The 11,777-nt window shown below is 45.2% G+C and overlaps 1 protein-coding gene across 1 annotated transcript; it reads left to right on the forward strand.

The window, feature by feature from the left end:
• The first annotated feature begins 675 nt into the window (after positions 1 to 675).
• Positions 676 to 5,483, forward strand: LOC122417336 (serine/arginine repetitive matrix protein 3-like). Its single transcript, XM_043430773.1, has 2 exons — positions 676 to 4,074; positions 4,558 to 5,483. The coding sequence occupies exons 1-2, from the start codon at positions 3,919 to 3,921 to the stop codon at positions 5,227 to 5,229; spliced, it is 828 nt and encodes a 275-aa protein (XP_043286708.1). The 5' UTR covers positions 676 to 3,918; the 3' UTR covers positions 5,230 to 5,483.
• The last annotated feature ends 6,294 nt before the right edge of the window (positions 5,484 to 11,777 follow it).

The raw sequence follows: 11,777 nt of genomic DNA on the forward strand, positions 1-11,777 counted from the left end.
CCGTAAGACACACCGGAGAGATCAGCCTGCAGAAAGTCGCACACCCTCCCTGTGTGTCTCTCATACCTAATAACGAGATGAAGACTGGACACAGCCGGTCCCTCTAGCTTTTCTCTCTCCTTCTTTCATTCTCCCTCGCTCTCCTGCCTCACTCGTGCCTCCTCTCTTTCTTTCCCACTGTTTCCATTTCCTTCGCTGATCAAGTTTCACGACGGAGCCGCTAATCGAAAGCGTCGCTGGTTCCCTGCAATCCAAAATGAGTTTTATCGTCAAAATAATTTGCACAATGAGACAGACTGAAAACCAAATTTTTCTCATCTAACAAAATCCCATTTTTTTGGATCAAGTTGTTCGATCACACTTTTTTTATATGCCTAATTATTTATTGTTTTTATCCAGTGAATTAGATTTTTTTTCGATCAACAAATTTCTGTCGATACACGAATAAATTGTGTTTTAAAAAATTATCGAATCAACACCGAACCAGGAGCAATAAATATTTGAGCTTTAAGGCATTTTTCGATTTTTCTTCAAATCATTTATGCACGTTATCGCGCCGACGATTGTTGCAGGGTAGAAAAAAGATTTTGGCTTTCGGTCCGACGTGTTTATTAATGAGGCAGAATTTCGTTTGGAGTGACGCTCGATACTTGATCTCTGGTGAACAAAGTTTGAGATTTTTGTGTGGATGATTAACACAATTTTCGAGAATTCGCCGAATAGAGAAAGCCCCGATAACCGAGAGGAAATAAAAAACGAGTAAAAAGCGTGACGGTAGCGTGTGTGAACGCATCTGGAGCAGTTGGGATGCTGTAAGATAATTTCTAAAGACACTAGTTATGCCGCTTGTCTGAGAAGAGAAACTGGGAGCGGTACTCTCGTTATTTGAAATATGAATTATGACGGCTAGCTGATTAATTCGGGAGGCTACATTTCGAGGGTGCTCGGGGATGCTGCGCTATGCATCTAACTAGAGAGACTGGCACGAGGATAGAGCGGGAGAGAAAGAGAAAAAAAACGTACCGAAGGAAAAAAGGCAGTGGAGAGGGCAAATATTCGCGCCTTGAGACAAAATGCTCCAAAAGCTTCGCCGAGAAGCCTCAACTCTGCGCCCTTTTATCAGCCATATCTCAAAGTGCTTCTCAAGAGCGATCTGCGATTCTAGTTCGCGAGAGTCGACACGATAATCCGGAGTTTCGGAAAGCAACAGCGAAAACGTTTCTCTCCTGCGCTCGTAGGATGCTCGCGAAAATTATTTATACGTCTATGTCGGCTCGAGAGATGCTTCGCATAAACGCCGCCCCCTCTCTCAAGCTTCTCTCTCCTTTCAAGAAAGAGAGAGGAGACGAAGAAGAACTAGGACCGCGTGCGAGTGCCTTCGTGTGGTCGTCGTCATCATCATCGTACTCGACGTCGACGTCGTCTGAGAGCATGCTAGCCCGGTGGGTGGAACGATTTCGAGATTTCTCTCCTCTCTCGAGAAGCAATCTCGTATCTTCTCGTTGCTAATATAACTCCACATGCTACAGCCTGATTTACGTTTGCCATGGCTTCGTTGCTCCCACAAGCACGAAATGAGAGACCGAGAGAGAGAGAGAGGAGGAACATTCTGTCCCTGACCTTCTCAAGTGACCACTGGAAAATGCGATTCTACTATAAATATTTGTGTTAATTCTAATTTTATTATAAATTCGTAACCTTCGCTTTACATTAATGATCGATCGTCACAGAAATTCAAACATTCGTTAAACATTCGATCTCCCTCGGTCGCTCGTACAAAAATTATTATTTGTTCAACCCGAGAAACTCGAACTTCGTCCTCAAACAACGATCCACCAGAATTTAGAGTCATAGCATATCTGCGGATATTTTCGAAGTATTTCGCTCGAGCAACTGTGAAAAGATCTTCGAAAGACCCGAGAGCTGCAGAATCGATAAACGAAAAATGAAAATTTGGAAAGCGACTCGGATGACTCGAGCAGAAATACATCAAGTTCTGCTCCCGTATATTTTCTGAGAGCCTATTACTCGGCGCGGTGTTTCGCCGGTGGATACCTCAGCACAGAGAGAGAGAGAGAGAGAGAGAGAGAGACGCACATGCACACAAATCGGGCGCGTTTCAATTTCATTCTCGCTACCTCGAATTCCGTTCCGCGTTCGCGTCTGTCGTGCTCTCGCGGTCCGATGCTCGTATGACGCCGCATCTCTGTCGGTTTGTGTCGAGAGGGGAGGCTGTGTGGGTGTTGGTGTGCTTTGGACGATGATGAAACGTTGGATACACAAGCGTTCGTAAATCTTTCGTGGGTCTGCTCTCCGAATTGGCCGCTCTTAGTAACGCGTCTCACTTCTGCATGTGCTCGTGCGTGTCCGTGTGCTCGACTCTTTGCGAGGGAGCATTACGTTGATGCACTATTTATAAACACGTGACACCGGTCGAGCAGTTTGTGCGGGTGGCGGCGATGAGGAAACAGAGATGGAGAGAGAAAGAGAAGGAGGGAGATCGAAGGGAGAGTAAACGAGAGGAAGAGAGCGAGCGAGAGTCAGACGCTTTTCTATGTTTATTTAATAAGCCTGCGACTACTGAAACGTCTGTTCTCTCCGCTTTGCTTTGCCACTGTCACGCTCCACTAGTAAAACTCCGCAAAATGCGACAACTATGTGCATCAAAACTGCTACCACAACATCCTCGTCGTCGTCGTCGCGGTTATACTCGCATAATCCACCTGCTCGCCGCTCCACTAAAACGCGACAAACTCCTCCGCCTGCTCCTCCCTTTTTTTTTCTCTCTTTTGTATAACACACCGAAGATATCACGTCCCGGCTTTAACGTCGTTCTACTTAGCGCGACTGTTTCTGTGCTTAATATACTCCCCGATTCATTGAGCCGTGTTTCCAAAATCTCAATGGAACGATCATCGGATACCGTGGCATTATTTTGCTCTCTGTACTTCGAGGTTGAATTGAAATGTGCTGGGGGTTAGAAACCTCGTTGCAACGACACTGCGAATTATTGTCCCACTTTTTTCAACGACGTGAATGACTGCAGAAATAAATGAGCTTAGATAATCGTTTCGTTGAGGAGGAGGGAGGAGAAGAAACACGCTCGCGAAAACACTCGATGCTTTTTCCTTCTCCTTTCGCGGCCTCTTGGCAACGCCGAGGGGGAACAAAGTGACAGTCGTCAACAAGCTCCCCAGTTATTTCGTAATCGCCATTGGCAGCCGGCCCTTTCCTTTTTACTTTCGATCAACCCTCTCCGCACCTTTATTTTCACCTTCGAGCCGAAAAGAAGAGAGAACAAAAAAAACAAAAAAAAACAAAAAAATCAGCACGGAAAACCAGCAGAGGAAGCGAGAAATTCGTACGAGTGCTGATGACAATCGGAGTGACACGATGTGTTGGCGATTAAAGAAGAGGCCGATTCGTTGAACGGAACGAAGATTTTTTAAAATTAAGATTCGCCTCCACATTCGGACGAGCTGAGAAAGTAAAATTCTTGATGGTGCCAATCTCGCGGTTTCTTCGCCATCCCAACCCTCCGGTTCGAAGGGTCAGAAAAACCCAGAAATTGCCAATATAAAAACGAATATATGCAGTCGTTAAAGAATCATAAAGCCTTTTAGAGACGTTTTTTATGGATCCCAATTCACAAGAAAAATTTCAAGTTCGTCATCGTTTACAATTTTTTTATGTGCAAGATTTTATGAGCTGGTTCTTCGGATAATCAAATCTTTTGAATGACCCTTTTCAATATCTTTTTATCGATATTAACAAGTTGAGAATCTCCGCATCTCAATTCCCATGTCGCCAACATTCTCGTAGCACCTGACAAGCCTCGCAAACACACGTTGACACACGAATCACTGTTTTTATTTTTCACCGATAAATCTTCATTCGAGATATACCCAAGAAGCGAAAATGGTTAAGTATCCTCCGAAAATGACTGCCCTCGTCGTTTCGGCGATACGAAATTTACGCGAGGTTAAGGGCTCCACGCCGAGAGAAATTTTGAACTTCATCAATTCTGAATACAACGGCTCAAATATACCGACCGATGGGAACGTTCAACGAAAAGTGAGTACATTTTTTAAACGGATTTTCGATAATTTAATAAATAAATTCTGGAAAAGAACTCGGGAGCCTCCCGACAACTGGTTTGTCGATACATTGAGGTTAGAAAAATCGTCGTGCAGCGTTTTTTATATTCATTCATTCGAACAAAGAGACCAAAAATATTTGAAAATTTCAAGAATCAATAAAATCCCCGAAAATAAATCGAGTACACTGAGATGATAAATTTTCCATGAAATCCCCAAAGGAGCAAAGTACACCGAGGACCAAAAAAAAAAAAACTTGTCGGATCGACGAATCGTCGCGAGCAAAGTGGAATTTGCCAACTCACTAAAAAATTGGTTCACAAAAACATTATCGTATCACCAAAATTGAGATGAATGAGAAAATTTCGTTTGCCACAATTTGTTGATCCAACAAAGAGTTTTCAGTGAATTCGTCAATCAGCCTATCAGCCTAATCACTAAAGTAGTGAAAACTTTTTAGCTCTTCACCGCACTGAAGCGAGGATTGGAGTACGGAATATTGAAAGAGGTTCACGGCCACTACAGTTTGAACTCGGACCCTGAGCTGACGACCGACGGTGGGTTGATGCCAATGGAGAAATGTGGTTGCGCCCCAAAGGGAAAGTCCCGTCGGCGCCGAGCGATGAGTCGAAAGGGCGGTGGGGGTTGCAAGGGTCGGTCGAAGCGGCGTGCTCGTCGCCGAGCACAAGCGGGTTGCGGAGCTGGAGGAGGTCGGAAGCGTAGGAGGAGAGGAGGTGGCGGCAAGAGTCGTTCGAGGGGTGGTTGCAAGACGGGAGGGTCTCGTCGATCCCGTCGAGCGAAGAGTCGAAAGGGAGGCTGCGGACCGGGAGGAGGAGGGGGTCGAAGGAGGAAGCGAGCGGCAGCGCGGCGGAGCCGACCGCGTCGCGGAAAATCGTGCAACAGTCGACAGGACGAACAGATGGAAAGGCTCGTCAAAGACCCGATTGAGCCGAGCAGACATCGCGAGAATAACGGAACCGGAGGCTACGCGTACGATCATAGGGAGGAAAGGAGAAGCCAGAGTCGAGGAAGACAGAGCGTTGCTAGTCGAAGCCCGAGCCCCAGCCGATCTTCTGAGAACAGTGATCGCGAAGGGAACGGAGGAAATCGACGGGATCGAGAAGCGGAGTGACTCGGATCTTTCGCTCACCCACCAAATTGGCCACGTCAATTTTTCGCACTTCTTTACTCGCTTTTTTACAACGTGCCTCTTCGATTTATTCCCGCTTCTCCATAGAATTTGCCACTTTTTGTATAACTTCGCTGTTTTTTGATATATATATATTTTTTTTTTTTAATTTTTTTTATTGTTCTGTCATCCAGTCAATATTCTGATGTCGAAGAGCGTGGAGAAAATCTATAACTGACTTGTGGAATAAAACTTATGCGGCGCTGTGGTTTTGAACGAGCTCTTTTGGTCTTGACAGAACGTTTATTTTGCTTGAGTATATTTGTTTGGCCCTCCGGAATTCTCGGATTTGGTATTTTTTATGCTCTTGATGAGAAAGTCGTTCGAGGGGCTCACCCAAGAGCATCTCGAATCGCTTCTCATGTCGGTTGTTCCGAATATTCAACTGGAGTGACCGTTTTATTCTTCAATGGAGTTTAATTGAGCTCGGTCCCTCCAAGGAACATTCGATTTTAATAAAATTTCTACAAATCCGAGTTTCTCATAATTCTATCTTTTCAGGAAAAAAGCAATTTGAAAATCGGTCTCTTTGTGAAGACATTCGAATGAATTTTTCTCGCCTCATTATTCAGGTTTACGAGCAATTCAATTTTTTATTTCAAAAGCTTTTCGCATTCTTCCCGCTTTTGAAAGTTTTCTCGCTTCTTCCTCTCCTTTCCTCACCTCCGCGTTCTCAAAAAGCATCACGAGCCTACAAACGCGTTTCTGGCGACGGTAACCCGAATGAAAAGCGACGACGATGAGTCTCCGGGTCGCAGGGTCAAGCCACAGGTTAGAAAGGATCGAGAAGTGATTACCGGTATTTACTGGTGCCCACTACATTCGCCACAGACCCGGCCAAACGGAGGGGAGGAAGTGAAGAAAAAAACTCTAGTCCTGAGACCGGGATACCGTTCTGCGAGTAGGGAAACGTAATTTGTCAAATTTAATTTGCCGAGTACGAAGCTTTCGTGTGAATTGAAATCGACTTGAAATTCTAGCCTTTGAGGATGCAAATTACCAATTTAACGATTTAATTTCTATTCTATAAACGCGAATGAGAAATCACAAAGATGAAAAAATGCTTCACTTCGTTCACTTAATTTACGTTGATTCGTGTAAGTGACCGTAAATATTTATTAATTTTATTATCTATTTTAATTACGAATATAATGAAATTCTGGTTTTTCAAGCATCCGCTAAAAATGATATTTTCATTTTTTATTTTCATTTGATTCGAAGCATGCGGCCAACTGCGAATTTCATTCTCTCGAGTCCTCCTGGTAGTTTGGCCTCCCAGCGTGTGCTCCCTTCTGATGGAGTACGTTGAGATTTTTTAAAAAATATATTGTTCTATCAGGAAGGTAAGAAAAAGAAAGGGCCGAGGGGAGAGAGCAGTCAGTGAGGTTTGTTTCTCCTGCTGTAAGAGTTACGTACTTCGTACACGTGAAATATGGTGAACTTGATAATAGTATAATCCGAGTAGAGGAGAGAATATGAAAGAGAAAGAGCCGGGCGAGAAGGAAAAGGAGAGTTCGGTCTTGGCGGGAGGGCTCGTTGGTCGTGCCGCATTTCGTCACGGTTAACACTTCTCATCTCTACCGTGTTCACTCCTTTTTCTGCGGCGGTGGCTTTTCTACCGCTGTTAATGACCCCGCAAGAGGCGAAGATAGCGTCGCGGCCGGGCGCGCGGGAGAGGGAGATATCGGCGTAGCAAGAGTTTCGAGAGAGCGAGCGACCTTGCCGGTTGGAGCCCGTAAGAGCGGGCTGCGTTTTATCATTCTTTTACTTTACCTTTTATTTAGTCGTGCAAGAAAGTTACGAGAAATGAGGGGGCGTGGGTGGAGCGTGGATAATTGAAAAGAATAATTATCGTGGGAACTGGAGAACGAGAGAAAGAAAGCTGGTCGCCTCGAGTGTTGAAAAACTCTCGGCGTCCGGTCCCCACGGAATCTTGAAAATAGAAAAGGCAAACAATATACTTAGTCGAAGGATTATTTCGAGTGGAGATCGATAACTGGGAGAAAAAAAAGCTTCTAATTACAAAGTCAATTATTTATGGTCACGCTGTTTAATTACGAGTCGAAACTAAAGAGCTCGACACTAAGACAAAACTGGGCAGGGCCTCTGATAAGATAATGCAGGAGAGCACATTTTTTCTCATCTTTTACAGGCTGCATTGAGACGTTAGTCATTATTTATTGCCTATAACGAAAGCCTCGAGGCATTATTCTTTCTCTCTGCCTCTCTCGCTTCTTTTTTCCCCAACACTTTTTTTCCCCACCGCGCGATCTCTTAAAACATGCACTGCACAACGGGACGGTAGCGAGCTCAAGCGATAAGAAAGTAACGTACAAATTGAAAGGGGATAATTTGCGAGAATACTGAGAGTGTCCGAGGCAAGTTCGAGTCTCTCTTCCAGCGCTGTGTTACTCTCACTGTGTTCAGTACGCGCGTGTGTGCCTGTGTTGTACGCCGCAAGAAAAATATCCACATATATCGCGTGTGCAAGAGGCGAGATGGCCTACGAGAACTGACAAATTTACGAGAGTGCAACACAACGGCCAAACGACGCATGTTATCGTCTTGGCATATTCCCGAGAGTGCCCAACTTTTTACATCACTTTTGTATATTATTTATATCTCAAGAGTATCACATTTGACGGAGATAAGAATAAACTATTTTCTTAACCCCTTTAACCTTACGGTAGTGCGAATTTGTACGAGCAACATTTTTCCAGAGGAATTACGAAATTCCTTTTTTTATGGATTTTTAACGTCAGCTTTTATTGACGCTCAATTAAATTGCAACCGCGTGATTACGGGCAGGAAATTTTACTCCAAAATCATCCACTTGTGTCTGCATTTTGGGATTTATTTTCATATCGGAAAGACGAATTGAAATGATGAAATTTTATGGAAATTTGAATTGGATGGTGCTCTAACGTGTGTACGGTTAACGATTGATATTTTTATCAATACGATGAACGACAGCAAAGAAGACAAGTAACCTTCGATATTCGAGTACTCGAAGTGATATTGAATAATTATTGAAACCGCTTCGGAGGTTTGGACTCGCTGTCCCTCCTTCGCTTTGTTTCCTGCCCCGTTCTTCTCTAGTTACAAAGTGTAACTAGACTGGCGAGTCTGGCGTGGACAATAAAAGTGAGCGATATGATCTCGCTCCGGACGATTTAATTTCCAGGAACGCTAGAGAATAATCCGCCTTGTGAAAGAGGCGAAATGAAGAAATTGCGAAAAGGAAAAAGCACGTGAAAAAAAGAAGAAGACGAAGCGAGAAGCAACGCTCGCGAGAGAAAGAAACGAAACGAGAGAAGTGTCCGAGGAGAGGGAGGATGAGAGTCGTGAAAAGGTGTCGAGAGCTTTTTCTCACGTGTAACTCGAGGCACGATAGCGTCATATCTTCACCTCCGCCTCGTCTTTCTCTCCAGAGTGATATCCTCGAGATTTACTCGCTTGTATACCGCATGTAAGTAACTATCGCGTACAGAAACATGAGAAAAAGGCCTTAAGAGAGGGAGAGGACAGGAGGGTCAGCTCACGCAGGCACTTTAAATTCGTAAAGGTTTTTATAGAGACTCTAAAAAATGCCCTCAAGCAACGCAAACCTTACTTATCTGCAGCTACACATCAATCTTAAAAAATATGATTGGACATGACGCCCACGAATAAACATTTGACGAGTCCAACAGTCTTTTGTTTGCTGGCGTCTCTCTTGATATTCGTGTGGCCCCTCTCGCTCCTTTCTCCTTCCCCGCGGTACTCATTTCGGTCATTACATCACAAGCAGTCGGGCTCGCCGGGACGAAAGAAAGGGAACGTGTGAACGTTTCTCTCTAATCCAGCGTGGAGCACAGGAGCGGAGGAGGTTCGTTAGATCGAGGATTTTCGTTGAGACGTAACGCGCAGGAATTTGTTTACACGCATAATATTTCTACGGCTGGATGGAGAAAAAAATGGGGCGAAGGAGCGTGAGGAGTTAAGATACGAAGAAAGGAAAGAGCGACGAGAGAAGAGGCGGAGTTAATTAGCGCCGAGATAAATAATTACATCGGTAAGTTGTTTGGCGCGTTTCCGGCGTGAGCGTGTGCGCGCGGAGGAGCCGGCTGAATGGAGAACAAGCGGGCGACACATCCGGGGGTGGTTTACCAGCTGCCGCAAACGTACGCGTGTTCCCTCGTTGTTGCGACGTTAGCTGACTTCTTACGAACGCTTTTGGGCGCTGCTGCTCCTGCGGCTGCTTTTTCACGAAGACAAATGTCGCATTCGCGCTCCTTTCTCTTGGCGGTCAACGTGCACGCATATCGCTGCGAGTGTGTACTCTCCCCCGTTAAGGCACCAGTGTGTACTCATGTATTTATGTATCCGATGAAATAAGGAGCAGCTAAAGTCTTTTTATTCGGTACGTTTGCTCTCTCGACTTCTTATTATTTCACATACATTGTACGCAAACTTCCGGAGCGCAAACGGCGAGGGCGATAACGGTGAATCAAAGGCTCCGTGAATGCTGATACACTTTTCGATGTGCGCAGTTTGATCAATTTACGTCCGCGGCAAATGAATGACTTGCGGTTGCCGCACGGGGCCGGGGGCAGCAACATACCGAAGGCCCTTTATAATTGGCTCCCATCAAAACTCCTTCTTCGTCTCGTTCGTTTTACAACTCGCACGGAGACTTTTTCCAACGACTATGCGAGCAGCTCCGGCAAAATAAACCGCATTTTCGGAATCACCGGAGCCGGAATACACACATAATTGCTGCAAAAGATTAATGCTCATTTAATATTTTCCAAAAAGAAATATGTTTTTCCACCATAGTCCCGCGATGCACCGGCCGCGCGGACAAATCCATCGGCAGGAAAACTCGCGAGCACCGAGAGCGGCTCATAAATTATCGAACTTGTACGCCACCGTCGGCGCTTTCGCGCGCGGTCGTCATTATCGGTAAACACACTATTAAAAAGCCTTTCTGCGGATAACTCCTCAACTTAGTGGCCGAATGCACGTACCCATATACGCGCGCATACGTTTCTTAAGAAAGGGAAGAGCCTGGAGTGGTGCTCGGACCGAGCAGAAGCTGAGCAGCAACGCTGCCTCCTCGATGCTCGCACGTACGAATATAACGTGTCCAGAGGCCGAAAAAACAGGCAAAGAAAAGAGAGAGAGAGAGAGAGGCCGAGACGGAGAGAGAAAACTCGCGGCGTTTCTGGTACACGAGAGTAAGAAAGCTGTGTACCAATCTAGGCCCATAAAACTGGAGCCGAAGAGTATGTCCGTCCGGTAATAACGTGCGAACGCGCTATCCATCAGCTCTCGCGAGGACAAAACAGTTAAGCGCCTCTATCCGCATGCGGTAATGAACACCGCGCCGGTTTTGTGTCTTCTGTTCGACCGACTGCGTGTCAGTCTTCAACTGCAGAACAGCCAATCTATATAGAAGCGTACGAAGCGAGCATTATTTCATGCTTTATATATGTCTATACATTTTGCTAATTTTTCAAAGCTCGATGTACGAAGCAGTGCAGCAACGAGGGAAGCACGTTCGTCGAGGTTCAGGAACGAGACCTCTCTCCGAACTGCTCCGAACTAAAGTATGAGAAATAAATTGAAAAAATGCTCAGAAAGTTGGGAAACAAGGAGGAAATTGTGATTAATTGACATTCGATTATAGTACGTAATAATAAATTATTCAAAAATTCGTTTCATCGAGCCCCCATAGTGCCATCGGAATTCGTGGGAGGATCACCTTCGCACAGAGGGAGAGCTACGCGATTCTTCTTTTATCATGATTGCATGATGCAGAATATGTGGCGTGATCGAATTCAATTACTCAAGTATTAAAATCATATTTTCATGCGCTATAAGTAATGCGAGGATTTATACAACTCTACTCCATCCCCCCCCCCCCCGCAATCTCGCTCTCTCTCTTTCTCTCTCTCTTGCTCTTTTTCTCGTTCACAGTTGCCCTGATCTCCTGGAGCCTTCGGTGGGCAAGACGACGTGTGCGTAAAGCACACGCCCGTAATTAACCGTGATTAAGTGTTGCCCCGGGCCGGAGCATACATTTACTGGGACGGTAACAAACTTTAGCACAGAGAGAAAGCGTTTGTGCGAGAACAAGCGAGAGGAATAAATACGCACGGACACTTATATTTCTATATTGTAATAAAAATATGATACACGTATATGTATATAAAATGTTGGAATAAGAAATTTTCACGTGTGTTCACACGCGGTTCCTCGCGCCTCCCCCCGCCCCTCGGCGACTCAAATTATTTTTCTCTTTTTCGTCTGTACGGTCTCGAGTTGCATTTCTTTGCTGGTTTCGTTTGAATAATCACGCTGTGTCATGCAAACACACTACTCGGGCGGAGGGAAAAGAAGCCGAATGAATGGGAAGGGAATCCGGGACTCGCGCGCGCGCGCGCGCGCGGGGGAAATAAGACAAAACGAAAGTGTCAAGAAGCCACTTTCTTGAATATTTTCATCGA

This window comes from Venturia canescens, chromosome 10 (assembly GCF_019457755.1).
Source record: "Venturia canescens isolate UGA chromosome 10, ASM1945775v1, whole genome shotgun sequence".
In the NCBI taxonomy this organism is placed as follows: domain Eukaryota; kingdom Metazoa; phylum Arthropoda; class Insecta; order Hymenoptera; family Ichneumonidae; genus Venturia; species Venturia canescens.